The 17,254-nt window shown below is 41.4% G+C and overlaps 1 protein-coding gene across 1 annotated transcript in view; it reads left to right on the forward strand.

Moving 5' to 3' along the window:
- The window catches only part of GRAMD1C (GRAM domain containing 1C), a 59,671-nt gene that overhangs the window by 18,375 nt on the left and 24,042 nt on the right, over positions 1 to 17,254 (forward strand). Inside the window, 4 exon segments of the mRNA XM_054163744.1 lie at positions 4,594 to 4,678; positions 9,276 to 9,379; positions 10,042 to 10,137; positions 11,518 to 11,598. Of these exon segments, the coding sequence (XP_054019719.1) occupies positions 4,594 to 4,678; positions 9,276 to 9,379; positions 10,042 to 10,137; positions 11,518 to 11,598 (366 nt within the window).

Here is a 17,254-nt window from a genome sequence, read left to right on the forward strand (position 1 = left end):
GTTGTTGTTTTGTGGGCTCTTGTTTTGTTGGTTAGTGGGTGTTTGGGTTTTGTTTGTTAGGTTTTTTTTGTTTGTTTGTTTGTTTTTTTTAATGGAATTCATTTCTTAGTTCCCCCTTACCAGAAAACTTTCAAGAATATGTGGGCTAAAGTAGCCTTTTTGTATAAAGTCAAACTCTTTTCTGACTGTGATGTACTTCTGGTGACTGTTTGCTTTTTCTCCTGATGCTGAGAAGGTTTTTCTATGAATTTGAGAAAACCAGCGTGGTTTTGTCTTGAGATGAGAAGGGTGAGAGGAGATCTTCTCAATGTCTAGAGATATCTGTGGGGTGAGTGTCAAGGTGAAGGTGCCAGGTGCTTTTTGGTGGTGTCCAGTATAGGACAAGGAACAGCAGGTACAAGCTAGAACACAGAGGGTTCCATCTCAACACGAGGAGACTCTTCTTTACAGAAGAACACTGAACAGGCTGCCCAGAGAGGTTGTGGAGTCTCTCTGGAGATTTTCAAAACCCATCTAGATGTGTTCCTGTGTGTCATGCCCTAGGTGATTCTGCTTTGGCTGGGGGTTGGACTAGATGATCTTTGGAGGTCCCTTCCAACCCCTAACATTCTGTGATTCTTTAGTAGAAATGCAACATTTTTTTGCCAGGATATTTAATGTTTGTTTAAATGTGCTAGTGTAGGTGTAAAAAGTACTTTAATTCTAACCATAGTAGTATCTCCAAATTTCATTTTGGCCATGTCTGGAAGCTTGATGGGAAAGTTCAGGTCAAGGCCTTCTGTCTCTGGAGAACAGCTCACCAGGTGGCCTTGAAGTGAGGTGTGAAAATAGTAGCATGGATTTTCTTCTTTTCTGACAGAAGAGCAATCTATTTCATTAGTTCTATTTTTATAGAATCATAGAATGGCTTGACTTGGAAGGGACCTTAAGGATCATCTAACTGCACCCCTCTGCAAGGCTTCTAAGCATGAAAAGGGAGTAGGTCATGCAGCCTGTTTTGTAAGCTTGTTGATTGTGGGACTCCAAGCACTTAGTGATAACTGATACCGAGACTGAACTGCAGTGGGAGGCACATGGACACTTCTTAAAATGAGGTGAGGTGACATTGGAGTTCTGTTACTCTAGTGGTGAGGTCAACTTACCTTTGTTCTCTGCTGTTTGTATTCACAGCTGCATGTCAAAACTAGAATGCAAATTGTCAGGTAACATGGTTTTTGTAGTGTCTCAAAACAAGAAGAAAACACTGACAAAGCAAATGCCAAGTTACTACTGTCATTAGCAAATGGTAAAAAAATGTGAACACTGTTCTGCAGAGGTTGATTGACTATTTGCAGGCTTGGTAATCTGTGCAATCAAATAATTTCCTAATGATTAGCATTTTTACTTGTACTCCTTGGAGAAGGCTAACTTTCTGCATGAGCAGCTCAACTTTCCTCAGCAATTTGATCAAGAGCTCAAATAATTTGCAGTGTCCACTCTTCAAAGACACAAATGTGAAGGAAAACTGTTTTTTTTAACAGAGTTCTGTCACAGGAATAACTCTGCTTAGTCTTATTTAAGTTAATGTTGTTTTTTTTTCTGGAACATTACTTTGTGGTTGGACTGTGGTCCATTTTAAAACAAGGTATGAGAGTCACTTGTGCCTGATTCTTATTTACATAATTGTCTGCTGTAAATACTTTCTGGATGGCACTGGAGAGATATTTTTTTTTCTGCTTATGCTATTTTGCAGGTTTCTGGTATATTTTGTGGCTTCAGATAAAGAATGCCAATATGCTGTTGGCTGGACTTAATTTTCTTAGTGATTAAATATAGCGTAACCATGAATGCCTAAGATTATCCTCAGGCAAAGTGTTTGTCTGATGACTTGTAATTAAACTTAGAAATGTGCCTGTGTTAAAAATGAATTGCTGTTTTTATCTCTTAAATGCCATACTACAGACTAATTTATGCCTGCTGCCTTGTAATATTTGATGGTAAATTTTGTAATCCAGAAGTGGCAACATGTCTCAAATGCTACCACATCTTGGGTTTTATAATAGTGATTATGAGAAACACTGTATTCATAGAAATACCTTATTTTCTTCACTTTAAGGAAGCTGATAATGTCAATAGTATTAAAATTGCCCCTGTTGTTCCCCAGCTCCATTGAGTGGTCTCTTCATCACCAAGCCACATCACTGAGTATGGAACAATCACAGACCTAAGTGAACTAGTTTTCATGCTAAGTAAAAAAAGATAAGATTAATGAGAGTCAGTGTGCTGTTTTTTTTTCGCCCCTGCTGATTAGATAAGGATTCAGAGCATTCAGAAATGTCAAAAGAGCTCTGTAGAAGTCTACAATTAATAAGATTAGCCTGTTTGTCAGTCATGATAAAGAACATGTCTAAATGTCATCATGGGTTTACCAGGGTTTTAAGCTCTAGAAACATTCAATTTCTAAGTAAAACTTGAGATATCTTGAGTTTGGATTCTTGGAGCTGTTTAATTGGCTGAATCAGACACTAATATAAATGTGTCTGTGATAATGTAATGTTCCTATTCTTCCTTTTCCTGGGTCCTTTTTTTGGTCTTGCAATCACACCAATGCTTAACTTCAGTGTAGCTCTTATCTCTTGTATACAGTGCGATTGTGAAAGTGCTTCTTAAATCATGGTTTAGTAAATCAGGCTTAAAGAGTATGACTTTTCTTCTGCTGTCGTGGCAGATCAGTTCTTTTCCCCCCTATCTGATAGCCTTGTTATCACCAGCTCAAACTTGAGTCACTTGAGGTATGACTGTATGAACTGTAGGATCTCTGAAACTAGAGGTGTAAACTTTATGGATGTAAGTTAACCTTTTTCATGTTCTCAGAGAATGCTATTTTCATAATCTCAGAAATAGCTGAAATATACCTGGAAGCAAACAACTTAGAAGGTCTCTTCCAACCTGGTTTATTCTGTGTATTCTATTCTAGAAGGAACATTTCACATTGCCCCATTAGTTTCACCTAAAGCTCTCACTCTTTGCTCAGAAGGGGAGATGTGGACGTACTTTGTCTCCCTCCCTGCTTTCTTCATTGCAATGTTTGGAATATTAGTCGACAGCAAATATGTACTCACCAGTGGTTGGATATAAATACTACTTTTCATTGATGGTTGTGGAAGGTAGCATTGACACTTTTGACCTAAGCCCTCTCCTGTACTATCTGCACTTAATCATGTAACCTCAAAGTAACCCTTGTGGTCAGCTTCATTCTCAAGTGCAGGTAGATAGGAGACCCTTGTTGGATGTGTGTGTAGGGTGGCGTCCAGGGAGCTGTTGAACTGAGAGAAGCAGGAACCTTTTCAGTGGAAAACAGTGAACTGTGAGACTCTTAATGAAGTGGGGGAACTAGTTTATTAAAACACCCTCAAGCTGCAGATAAGTCTCTTTGTTCTGGGATTGTTTTGATAACAAGCACAGACATAATGGAAGAGCAGTGAGCCACTAATGTGCTGCGTGAGTGTGCTAAAACTGAGTGGCTTTTTAAGTAAACAGGCTGCAAGGTCACACAGTCACAAGTGGTTCTTTGCCTCCTTTCTTCTTTCTTCCTCTGCTCTGAATGTAAATAACCACTAATCTTATGGGTTTAATGGTGAATGTCAAGTGTGGGAGAAATACAGGTGCTCAAGGAGAGAATAACAGGCAGGTGCTTAAGGTTTTTATAATGGTTACAAAAAGAATGTTGTATAAAAGAGACTTTTATAGTATATTTATACCTGGTTTTGTTAACACTTTAAAGTGACTTTTTACTGTTTCAGCTGTAATCCAGCTTAGTCATTGCCTTCTACAGCACGTGTAAAATAAGTGGCCAACATCTGTTAAGAAAAATATTGTTATTACTGCTTATACAACAGAATAATTTCGGGAGGGCATGCTGAAGGTTATTTGAATGGGAGCAAGTGCATTCATTTGTAAGAATAAGGAGTTGAAGTCCATCATGAGTAATCTTTGCTGTGAGTTTGAATTCTTAATAAACCATAGTGATAACTTTAAATATGGAGTTAACTGTAGAGCAGATCAGGAAATAGAGGTGACGGTGGTGCTGTTATTTGTGTTTACTGGAGGAAACTTTTGCCTTTATTCCTGCAGGTCCAATTTTAGCAACTGGGAAAAAAATCTTCAGCACTGTAGTATTCCTGAAATTGTGCTAAAAGTAGAAACTGGTGTTCTAAATTCCGTCCTTGTGTCCAGCTAGTGGCCTGCACGAGGATTGGATCTACTCTGTCGCCTCTAGTGTTGTGGACTTGCTATCGCTTTGTTCTGTGCTAGAAGACTTAGCCCTGAAGGGGCTCTCACGACTTTGGCAACCTGCTCCACTCATACAACTACAGTTGTATGCCATCTAGCCTTATACAAGGAATGGTTTGGCCCATACTGCCCTAAATACTAGAAGCACACTCTTATGTAAGCAGGCATAAAGTTACAGTGCTGATCACATTTGGATACCACCTATTCTTGTTTGTTTGATGCTTGTTTGTTCTCCAAGGTAAAATTACACATCCAGTATGAAGACAGTTGATTGCTGAAAATAAATCTGTGTTCCTAACCTTTTACTATTCTTTGTTGCAGCTCTCAAGTTCCACTTACAAGTATAGGAGTGAGGAATTCAAGAGACAGTTTTCTCATCTGCCGGAGTCTGAGAGACTCATAGTAGGTAAGATGTAATCACACCAGAAGTGCTTTTCTTCTGGCTGATAAATCCAGACTGTAGAAGTGCCAAGGCATTTTTTTTTAAATTGCAAATCTCCTGTCTCTAAACTAGCATCAAAGAGCTTTAGGTAAAGTCAGATCCATACTCCTCTTCTGTACTGCCTCCTTTGTGAGAAAAGATTCCTTTTGGCAGCTGAGAAGTGAAGGGGAGGATACAGAAGCCTGCAGTTCATCTAGATACAGTATGGGAGCTTCAGTGTCTTTCCCTGCTGCTGACAAGCTGGAAAGAAAGATTGCTACACAGGGTCAGGATGAGTGCTGAGCACAAACTCAACAGATGTGCATTTATGGGCTTGTGTGATGCAGGAATGAGAAGAACAGAGGTAGAGTCAAATCCTGAGAGCACTGAATTTGACTTATGTTCTTTCCAGCATGAACAACCAACAGTGTACCTCTTGCAGTGTCATAAGGATTTATTTTCTGTTTTGTGGGTGTCTTAAGTCCTCTCCTTTACTTTAAAACAGAAACTAGTTATGTCTGAGTCAGCTAGGGGAGAAGGGATTGATTCCATAGTTGTAATAGTTTGATACAACAGTAAGGGATGATGCTTCAGTGACACAGTTAAGTAGGTAGATCATCCTGTGCAGAAGCCTTTTCCTTGCTCCCTGAAACTAAGCCTAGACTTTTGCCCTAAGCACCTTGATTAATCTGACTCCTGGGACTCGGTGCTACAGTGGGTGCTTGTAATTTAAAAAAAGTATTTTCAGAGACAATTACCTGCTTGTAAAACAATGTGTGAGGATATGAAATTCAGTGTGTGAAGTGTATACTTTCCTCACCCATCATAGGAGATCACTGGAAAACATAAACCAGTCCTCCTTGTATCCTGACTTTACAGTAATTTGCATTTGAATGTCCTGGTCTCCGGGACCTGAATGTAATTGTAGACCCCTTATAACGAGGTGCTGTTGGGTGAGGAATGCAGGCATGAACCCCATTGCCAGACAGCAACGAGATTCCAGAAATGCAGAGAGCAGAGAATTTCAGTCATCTCTGAAGTCCTTTATTACTGTGGTGTAGAATCCCTTGCACTACAGAGTCTGAGTCCCACTTATAGAAGAACTTTAGTAGTCATGAGGTCTTGGGTGACAGGTTGGACTTGATGATCTTTGAGGTCTCTTCCAACCTTATTGATTCTATGATTCTAACTCCTGGAAGCCCTTAACAGACAAAGCAGCTAATAGAAGTCCTGAGCATATCCCTCACAACATCCCTAAATTGAAGCCCTTGTCAGAAGAAGTAATGAACTAACAGAAGCAGAAAGCTCTAACCAAAAGGCCTAACCAAAGATAACTATTGCTTGGAGTGCCTGTTTTTCATACTTTTTGTTATCAATTGCTTAACCAGTAAAGTCCAACCACATATATAAGCTAAAATCTTGTCAAGGAGGTGACTTCTGCAGCATGCCACAGCAAAACCCAAAGGCTGACAAGTGTTTAATCTTTCCCCATTTGTGTGCAGTGATGCACCTTATTTCCTCTTCTATGCCTTGCATTGTGTAACAAATCTGCTGTCCAAGGACTGGATATTGTTTTGATACTGGTGTGCCTGTTTAAAGCTCACCTCTCATGCAACCTTTAGGAAAGTTAATATTGAAAGGCTGTAAGCATGTGCTTGCAGCATGCTGAGCTCTTTGCAGGTTAATGGAAGAGACAAGGCCTGTCACTTACACAGAAACAGTTAAATCTGTGTCCCTTTTTCTAGCCTCAGAAAGAAGCAGTTATCCTCAAATGCATTTTACATTTTTAAAACACTAGAGTTCAATACAGAAGTAACACAGAAGAAAAGGATATTACTTCAAAGCATTGTTTTGATGTTTCTCCTTACACAGGATTGATATAAAAAGCACAGTTTCCAGGAACAGACTTCCTAGGGCTTGGTGAGAGATTTAGTAATGAGTTAACCTCGACAATGGAGCAGGTGCTCCATTGGAAGCAAAGTCATTACTTTGTGTATTTTTTTTTACTCTGTAAAAAGCAGTGCTCCTTTGGAAGGACTTTTTGCATTCTTCTAGCAAATGGCTCTTCCTTTGCTTGATGCAGAGAAGCTTATCACAGGATTTACAGTGCTCAGAGAAGCAATTACTTGCTGCTGTTCATTAAAGAATTCTAACTGCTCCTGTTCTTTACTTAGCTGTTTAAAAAAGACATTCCTGTTCTGCTGCAATGAGCACTGTATATAAAGATGATATGAAATATAATTCTTAGAAATTACTTAGACTTTGGAAATGAGAGTTTAAAGGAGTATCACTAACTTCAGTTTGTCTGAAAATGCTGTTTACAAGCAGCACCTACAGTTACTGGCTCGGAAAATGTAAGAGGGAGAAATGCTAATCTCCCCCGTTTTTGTCTTGATACTCTCTTCACTGTAGTCAGGTCATGGTGGTGGTGTTCATGACTTGCCCAGTGCTCTAAAACTTACAGGTCTGAATCCTTCTCCCTGCCTCCCAAAAGAAGTCAGGTGCAAACTTCTTAGTCATGTTTTCCTCAAGTCCTTAACGTCTAACTCCTGCTGCCTTTCCACACCCTGCTCAACATTTTGGAATCTGACTTCTCTATAAACACGCACTTACAACTTAATGGTTTGGATTTCTTTTCAGGTTATGTAATCCTGTTTGCAGTTAATGTCTCCAAGGTTTTGTATGCGTGTCTCATGCCTGTTGTGAGAAACTTTATTTCCACTTTATTATTCAAGGGGAAAACCCAACAGAATTTTCTGTAGATGCAGACTTACATTGAACTTAGGATGGTGAGGAACTCCTGAATCTCTTGGTACTTAAACAACAATTTTGTTCATCTTCTTGTTGTTTACAAAACCAAAATCCTGGCTCGGGCAACAGCAGATAGAAATAAGAAAGCTCTTTAATACCTGTAAAGAGGAAAGCATTAACGTGTTGCACAAACAGGTACATTCTTGGTATTTTCTATATGTGAGGCAACTTTCTTTAGATGGGATCTTCCAAAAGGGATCTATCTAAACTTTCTGGCAGTAATACTTCTGAAAATTCCTTTTGTTTGAATCTTCAAGCTGTGAAATCACAGGGATTGGCAAAAACTTCACAAGCTCCAAAATCTCAGAGGTTTTGTAAAACTGCAACTGAGTTCTGTGCTTTTGTTCTTAGAGGTATTTGATAATGGGTAATTGGATTCTAGATGAAGCCTGTTTCTTAACAGGGATGTTTAAGCCAGAGGTAGTACCACAATAAAAATGCAATCAGTTTCTGAAAATATCCCCTGCCTGGATAGCTTCAAGCTGCCTGTAAATGTTGTCTCACTCTGCAGCTAGTTTTAGCTAGTGATAGAATCTCTTTAGTGGAAAACTATTATCTTACTACAACACAGAAACTACTGTTATGTAGGAGTTGACAGTTTCATCTGTTGTACTATAAACGTTGATGTAGTTTGTTGTTTAGGCACTTTGAAATTTGACTGATGAATGCTTCTCCCATGTACTCCTAATCCTGCCTGATACCTCTTTGAAAATAAAGGATAATGCACAGAGGGCTGAAATGGGGAGTGCTGTCCTCACACAGATACTTCCATCAACTATGGTTTTGGGGTGTTCCCAGAACAGTGGTCTGGATGCAACCCAGTACAAATCTACCTTCACAGACTTCTGTGAGAGAGTGATTGCCCATTGGAATGGGCTGCCCGGGGAGATGGTGGAGTCACCATCATTGGAGGTGTTCAGGAGGAGGCTTGATAGGGTGCTTGGTTGCATGGTTTAGTTGATTAGATGGTGTTGGATGATAGGTTGGACACGATGATCTTGAAGGTCTCTTCCAACCTGGTTTATTCTAATCTATTCTGAAGATGTCTAGCCTAGATAGCCCACTGTCTCCTGGGCTGCATCAAAAGAAGTGTGACCAGCAGGATGAGAGAAGTGATTCTCCACCTCTGCTCTCCTTTCATAAGACCCCACCTGGCGTACTGCATCCAGTTCTTGTGTCCCCAGCATAAGAGGGACATTAAACTGCTGGAGTGGGTCCAGTGTATGGCCAGAAAAATTATCAGAGGCTGGAGCACTTCCCCATGGGGGCAAGCTATGAAAGTTAGGACTGTTCAGCTTGGAGAAAAGAGGGCTCCAGGGAGACCTTATAAGTGGCCTTCCAGTACCTGAAAGTGGCCTACTAGAAAGCTGGGGAGGGATTTTTTACAAGGACTTGTGGTGATAGGACAAGAGGAGATGGCTTTAAACTTGAGGAAGGTAGGTTTAGACTGGATATTAGGAACAAATTCTTTACAGTGAGGATGGTGAGACACTGGAACAGGTTGCCCAGGGAGGCCGTGCATGTACCTCTCTGGAGGGGTTCAAGGCCAGGCTGGATGAGGCCTTGAGCACCCTGGTCTAGTGGAAGGTGTCCCTGCCCATGGCAAGGGGGTTGTAACTAGGTGGTCTTTGAGCTCGCTCCTAACCCAAAACATTCTATAAGCCTATGAAATGGGTTTTACTTGTACTATAGTTCCTTTATCACATCTTAAGGTAACAGGCTTGGGTTAACTGAGGTGTAGTAAGTGAGTAAACTTGCTCTCTATCTGCAGACTATGCCTGTGCTCTCCAGAAGGATATCCTGCTGCAAGGACGATTGTATCTCTCTGAAAACTGGCTCTGTTTCCACAGCAACATCTTCCGATGGGAGACCACAGTAAGATCTCTTGGCTCTCACCTCTTCTTTGTCCTCTACTATCAGGATATGAATCCCTCAAATGTTATTCTGTCAATTGTGGGTGCATATTAAGGCGCAGGCTGGCATGGGTGACACTGTCGTGGGTGCTTATTACAGACCATCTGATCAGGATGATGAAGTCAGTGAGGCCTCCTGTAGACAGCTGACAGCAGCCTCACAGTCAGATTCCAAAGCTCTGTGAGATGACGTGGATGAGACAGTCTGTTTTCTGATATACATCCTGCCTTGTGTAATGTGCCTGTTAGAACTGGCTTTCGGATCTGTGGTTTGTTTGTGGTTGGGATTGTGCCCTTAATCCTAGAGTGTTGCCAAAGCAGTGGAAAGAAAGAGCTACTTGCTTCCCTAGTCCTGGTATGAAAGAAGATAAGATTACTCTTTAGTCATCTCAACTTGCTTGTACTTTGGAATGCTTAGTGTTAAGGTTAGCAAGTGGAGGCAGTAATTGCCTTTGATTTCAACTGAATTGGATCCCAGGGTTTTGGATTAGTTTGGGTTCCTCTTACGTATTCCGTGACTTTCTAAAATTTTAGTCTTAACAGTTATTTTTAACTGTTATTTTATTTGAAATAGGTATTTTTTTAATTATTATTAATGTTAATTTTTATTCTGTTTCTGCTTAGATTTCTATTGCATTGAAGGATATCACTTTCATGACAAAGGAGAAGACCGCTCGGCTCATTCCAAACGCCATACAAATAGCAACAAAAGGAGAGAAGGTAAAACCCTGTATTTACATGGTTTTTAAAAATCCTAATGCCTCAGGTAGATCACTTGTGGTTTTAAGTTTGCATAAGTAACTTCCCTGTGAAATCTTCAAATGTGATTGGGATTAGAAGACAGACCTCATGGTTTGTTCCCTGTTGAATACGCTGCCTTGATAATTCAACTTCAGTTTGCAGAATGCAGTAGCAGTGTTGATGCAGTAACCAGGAAGTAAGGGAGCCTTTGTCCCACAGATTCTCAAAGGAAAGCTGCTTAAAATGGGCCACTGGAATGGGCTGCCTAGGGAGGTGGCGAAGTCACCATCACTGGAGGTGTTTAGGAAGAGACTGGATGGGGTGCTTGGTGCCATGGTTTAGTTGATTAGAAGTTGTTGGGTGATAGGTTGGACTCGATGACCTCGAAGGTCTTTTCCAACCTGGTTAATTCTATTCTATTCTAAAAACTAGAAGTTCAGAGCATGAGTTCAGAATGTGCATCCTTGTGATCACAAAAATATCATACTCACTGGTTTTAAAATGTCCCAGAAGAAAATTGCTGAAAACAAAAGGACTGTGTGATACTGTGGGTTTCAAATCATGGAGAAGTCTACCCATGAACATGTGATTTTATGTGCTGGGAAATGCAGTTTTGGATGTTTATTTGGAAATACTGAAAAGCATAATGCAGAATGTTCTTATGTGCTACACACTTCATGATACTTCTTCTGTAAATGCCTTGAAAATAATAATTCTTGCCTGGATATAGAGAATAGCTTCCCACGGTGATATCTGGAGCTGTCTTTTTGTGAAGGAACTGTGATCCCTCATACTTGGCTGTTCCCTCTCAATTTATTTAATATTTAACTTTAATCATCAAGGGACATAAACCTCTCTTTTGCTGAACAAACTTTCAAATGGAAAAGATTTTAATACTGCAAATGACCCTAATTTAACCTCCTATTTTAATTAGTTTCATTTTGAATCTTTTCACGTGAAAAGATTAGTAAAAATGTGGCAGAGACACGGAGAGGGCTGAGGCCTGTAAGAAATAGGCATATGCATCTTTGGTTTGTTCCACTTTCTATTTGGAAGTGGGAGAAAGCTAACTATGTAGTAAGATGAGTGGAAGCTCTTCCATTATGCCAGAGATATAAGAATTGCAGTCAGATGACTGGAAGATCAAGTGTGTGCGTGTGTGTATTCCCTGTGTAGATATTGGGGAATTAAGTCTCATAAAAAGTCTGGTATGTGAGGAACATGAGTCCATGTATGTTGAATGTCAGAGGAACATGCTATTGTTGAAAAGAAATCTGGGTATTCAAGATACAAGGAAGCATTCTGGCTTTCTTGAAGGTACTTGCAAGTGAGCTTTTTTGCATCTTGTTTTTCCTGCAGTTTTTCTTCACATCGTTCAGTGCAAGAGACAGAAGCTACCTCAACATCTTCCGGTTATGGCAGAATGTGCTGCTGGATAAGGTGAGCTTGTATGTGCCAGTACCTGTAGTTAAGTAACAAAATAATCTTTCTACTATAAGCAGATGTCTTTGAAAGATAAGATACTTCCCTTCAATTAGCTCTTTCCTTCTAACAGAGATCTAATGATGTTGTTCTGCTTTTTGTTCTTTAGATCCCAAGTAAATTTCTCACCCTTTTTTCTCATACTGCCATCTACAACTTTGTTGGAGTATTTTGTCTTTGAAGTTAGGGTTCATGCTTTTCTTCACTACCAGCTCAAGTAGATACTACTGAACTGGCATGCATTTGCTTTACATTTTCTACAGCTAATTTGTGGTCGAAAAGGCAAGAGGCTTTTTCAGTGAAAGATTTGGGGTTTGGCTTTTTGTCCTTGTTGTCCTTGGTTGGTTGGTTTGGGGTTTTATTGAGGGTGGGTGGTGTGTGTTTGGTGTTTGTTTTGGATGTTGACTTGTTTGGGTTTTTTAAGGAAAAAGCCAAAAGTCACCTTCCCAGTTAGGTTATCTGAACCTTTGCCAACCAACTCATTTCAACTACCCTGACCTTGAATAAATGCAAGGAAGGCAGGCTGCATGATATGGAAGTGTATTTTGGCAACTGCTGCTGGTTAGCTTGATTTATATTGCAATTTGTGGGTATTTAGGCTAATCTTCTTTCTAAAAATGGAGTGATGCTTTTGCAGAACATCACTGTAAGCAATGCAATTTTTGTAAACCAATTTCTTCCTGTTTATGACTCTGGCTGTTTAAATATTTCAATACCGTTGCAGCTGAACACAGAAATATCCATATATAGATCTGCACTCTAATGGCTCCCAAAGGCTTAAAACTGTTGCACTACTGATATGTAGTACCCACACAAGTTGTTTGTTTGTTTTTTGTTAGATGACTTTTAGGGCAGACTAGGGTCCCTTTTTCCAAAAGCTGAGAATAAAGGGAAGTGCCTTTTAAGGTAAACAGAGTGTTTCCTGCAAGATTCTTATCACTCTCATCAAATACTATTTAACATCATAACCATCTTGTATTGAAACCAGCAGCAGCCCTGCAAAACCCACAGTGTGTCAGATCATGTTTTGAGTGGAATGTGCAACTGGAGCTAACTCTGTTTTTCTTTAGTTAGGCAAGGCTTGTCAGGAGTGGTAATTTTCTTAGTCAGTCGGTCAGTTTTGTGGTGCTGGAGGGTGAATGTATGGCCCTTCAGATACTCAAACCTGTCCAGGGGGCTGGAGGGTGAATGAGTGTCACATTATGAACAATTTTTTGCTTCAGAGCAGTACTAAAGATACAAAAGATGACAGCATGGACTGCATGATGAATTAAACCAGCAGGTTTTAGGAACCTGTGCATCAGATTATCTTAGGAACTCTCCTTAAGCTAATAGCATGATTAAAAAGAAAGCATTCTTGTATCCTCACTGAAGTGTTTTGAAGGATGTCTGCTACATGTATGTCTGCTTGGGGTTCTTGGTTGTAAAAGGGACCATCGCCATGGGCCGTACTTAAGACCTTTTAACGTAGTGTGTTTGGAGCTACTTACTGAAACAAGAGTTCTGTTAGGTTGAGCTCTTCTGCAATTTGGTAGTGATTTCTGATTCTCTGTTAGAATGCTTGAGTCACCTGTCAGCCTGTTTTATGGTTCTTTACTGTTTAACCAAACTAGATCAAGCTGTAGAGGGGTATTATCAACTGATTTCACTATAATGACAGCTGTTCAATGATCTGAAATAAGCAAAGAGAAAGGACTAAAAAATCCTTTAGTAGGTTGGCTGTCTCCCTGCCATTCTGTATTAAGGACAGCATATGCTTGGAAAGATGTCATGTACTTCAGGCTCTGTCATGGTATGCAGTGCCCTGAGTTTGTGAAGCCTGGTGTTTCTGGACTCCAGTGGTCAAAGAGATCCCATCAGAATTTGTAAGGCTTGTGACAAAAACTCAGATTGTACTCTAGAACCCATTCCAAAAGGAGCTGGTTTTAATGCTTCCTCTGCAGATATCAATAGGCTTTAAAATATTTAGCTGACTTATTATCAGGAGTGCCTCTGCTAGACCTGGAGGTAACATACAACTGTTAAATTGTGGGGAAAAAACCTCATTCTAGTGTCATCAGAAGCACAATTCCGAATGCAGCTGTTGCAGTGCTGGTTTGCGCCACCTGATGGTCAGTAGCTCCCACTTTGCAGGGGATTGGAATTGCAGAGGATTGGAATTGCGTTTGCTTCAAATCATGTTTGTGTAGAGCTAATTTTCAGTCACTGGTTCTGGCTTCTTCAGTGCTTCCTGGGCATATATTTCATGTTACAAGGTCTCACTTCTGGAGAGTGACCTATCTGCTTTACCTGATATGTATTACACCTTCACCACCTGCAGAACTTCTTGAGAGGATCAACATGCCCTTTCCCAGGTCTCCATCTTGTGGCCATTCTACCTTGGGCTGCTTAAGTATCACATGTCCCAGAAAGTTCAACGAGTAGCCTGCTGTCGAGTCTGCCTTTATTAGAAATGCATTGTACAGGAAAAACAGTGGCTATGTTTTTCCATAACCCAAGCTTACTTTGGCCACCAAGATGCTCTCCCTCAAATTTGCATTACTGTTCTAATGGAACTCCCGTTCCCCTTAGCTCAGTGCTAATTTTCTAGCTCATAACTGCTCCTGCAGATCTTACTCAAAGAACAATACCGTGCATTTGATGTCCTTCAGCTTTGGTTTCTCTGGGAATCAGTGGGCACCTTCCTCTTAAGATGATCTGTTGTTTGGCTGTTTTTTATGAATGTCCATGTAAAGACTTCCCCCCCCCCCCCCCCCATTCCTATTACAAAATGTGCTTGGAGTGAATCTCTTAGGTTTTCACTTTGTCATTGTTTTTTTAATGCTTCTGGCTGAAGGGGAAGCATCATGGAAAATAAGGAGTCATTAATGCGGGTCTGGAAGAGACATGACACCGGTCTTGATAAAACAGATAGCTGCTTCCACATCCACAGGGTTTGTCAATAATGCATCAGTTCATAAAATCAGCCAAAATTCACATTCTGCAACAGGCTTTCCAGATTGGTAAAACAAGTTTTCTAACAGCTGCTATTGTCAGAAAGAGCAGTGCTGTTTATACTTCCTCTTTATTTTCCTGAAGCTTATGGGTGTCAAATATCCCCCCCAGTTTACGGGAGAAGGAACAAATTAAAATCTAATTAGGCAGGTCATTCAAATCCCAGACAAACACAGCGCTCCTTCTTTCTCATGGAACAAGATCTTAATCGGTTTCGATTCCCATGAGTCCTCTTCCTTAGAGTTGGATTTATTTTCTTATTGTTCTTCTTATGCTTTGCTGGGTAGAGATTTGCACCTGTCTTCAGAGATGTTGTAGCAGGTAAGTCTAGAGGTGTGGGAAGAGACCAGAATTTCTGATGAGCTGGGCTTCTTATGGCAGATACCTACCAGGACAGCAATTCTGTCTTCCTTGGAAGCTTCTCCGGAAAGGTTGTGGAAGGTAGATGTTTGTTTGCACCTCTGTATGCGACAAGGGTTGTTCTGGACATCAAAGAGAGCTTGGATTGATTCTGACCTTTTTTTTTTTTTTGTGGCAGTTAGAAGGAGTTTTGCCATCCTCCCTTTAGAGCAAGCAATTAGACAGAATTCCACATCAGACTGTGGGAATGTGGTGTGGGGCTGCCTCTGGAGTAAGCATGTACCGAGTGTCTTTATCCTTATTTCCGCATCTGTCCATAAGGGGTAAAAATCAGTGGCTTTGCTTCTATAAGAGATATTCTGTACTGTTGCTTGTGCCATGCCACCACCTTATCTAGTGTGAAACAAAATGTTGATGTTTTTTATGCTGCTGGTTGAAAAGACAAAAATATGTCCCAGCTGCTTCTTGCAGCCTTTGTTTTTGTATATAAAGAGAACTGAGGGAAAACCCAGCACACAGACCATTACCTTGAGTGGGCAAAGCAATTCATGTTTAGATTCAGCCTGTCATGCTTCAGAGATTTTCAAATCATCCTCTCAGAAGTAGAAGCCTGACCCAGAAAATTTGTGCCCTTTGCCTTCAGAATTAATCTTTTCTGATACAATAAAGCAAGCCTGGTTTGATCTTAGGTGTGACCATTAGCAATTTACTATCTAGCTGAGCTAGGAATAATTGAGCAGAGTGTGTGAGAATCCTGTTTTAGAAGCAGAAGTCGGTAACACTGGCTTCACAAAACCACAGGAGACAGCTTTATAGATTCCTGAAGTGCATAGCTTAAGAGTTACTCTGCTTTCCTCAAGCCATTGAGCTGAGCTTTCTGTACAAGGGCAGTCTGATTTACCCACAGCCTGCTGCAGAACATACTGGTGAATTTAATTAGCAGCATTAGCTGTTTCTCAGGTTTTGGATTTATTTTCTTTTATGAGTGGAAATCCAGAGAAGAGCAATAGCTGGTGAAGGGTCTGGGGAAGTCTTCTGAGGAGCTGGGATTTAGGCTGGAGGAGGCAGAGGGGGAGACCTCATTGCTCTCTACAATTACCTGAAAGGAGGTTGTAGCCCCCAAGTAGGGGTTGGTCTCTTCCCCCTAATGTCAGGTGATAGGACAAGAGCAAATAGCCTGAAATTGTACCAGGGAGGTTTAGATTGGATGTTAGGAAAAATTTCTTTACAGAAAGGGTAGTCAGACATAAGAATAGGTTATTCAATAAAGTGGTGGAGTTGCCATCCCTGGAGCTGTTCAGAAGACATGTATACATGGCACTTTGGGACATGGTTTAATGGCCATGGTGGTGTTACATCAACATTTGGACTCGATCTTGGAGGTCTTCTCCAACTGAAACTGCAGTGGCAGTATTGGGCAGCAGATGTGGAGATAGCTTCGTTTCTGCCCTTTAGTTTCCGGTGGCAATATGTTGCTGTTTCAAGACACACCTCGGTGGTGTTTTGAATGCACCTAATAATGCCTGCTCCTGGTTTTAGCCGATGAGAACAGCTGTAGGTGGGTGTTGTGATTGTGACCCATGCTTTCCCTAGTTTCCTCTAGTTTGGGCCTGGGGGAGGAGGGGCGGGCTCCCTCTCCATGTCGTGTAGAGACACAGGCGTTGAGGACGAGGCCTGAGCCCCACTGCCCAGCCCCGGGGCTGTGCCCTCACCCGCCCGGCGGCGGCCCAACCGCTGCCGGGCGGGTGTGGGGACTGCCCCGGGCGGGCCTCGCCGCCGAGCAGGAAGTGGGAACGCGGCGGCCCGGGCGGACGCGGCGGCACCTGGCGGGCCGGGGGTGTCTTGGCTGGGAGCGGCGCGACGGCAAGAGACAGGTTTCTGTCGGGGCTCGGAGCGGCCGGCGCGCTCCGGCAGGGACGCGGCGAGCGGAGCTTGGCGGGGAGCGGGCGGCGGAGCCCCGAAGGGCGTGTGTGTGTGTGTGTATATACGAGCATTTATATCGCTGCTTGTGGGTCAGTTCCTTAATGTCTGTCTAAACTTGCGGGTGGTGTAATGCACTACAGGTGGAGCGAGGGGGTGGAGAGGCTCGTTTAAAAGCCTTTTAAATAATTCATGGGTATTTAATGTGATCATTTCATGCAAATAGTAAGCAGTACTTGTGTTACTGCCTCATTAACACAATTCTGTTCCCTTGATCAATATGGATTGTGTTTAAGGCACATTTTCCAGTGTGAAGTTTGTGGTTTTTTTAAAGAGCTTT

Source organism: Dryobates pubescens, chromosome 8 (genome assembly GCF_014839835.1).
Source record: "Dryobates pubescens isolate bDryPub1 chromosome 8, bDryPub1.pri, whole genome shotgun sequence".
Taxonomy (NCBI): Eukaryota; Metazoa; Chordata; class Aves; order Piciformes; family Picidae; genus Dryobates; species Dryobates pubescens.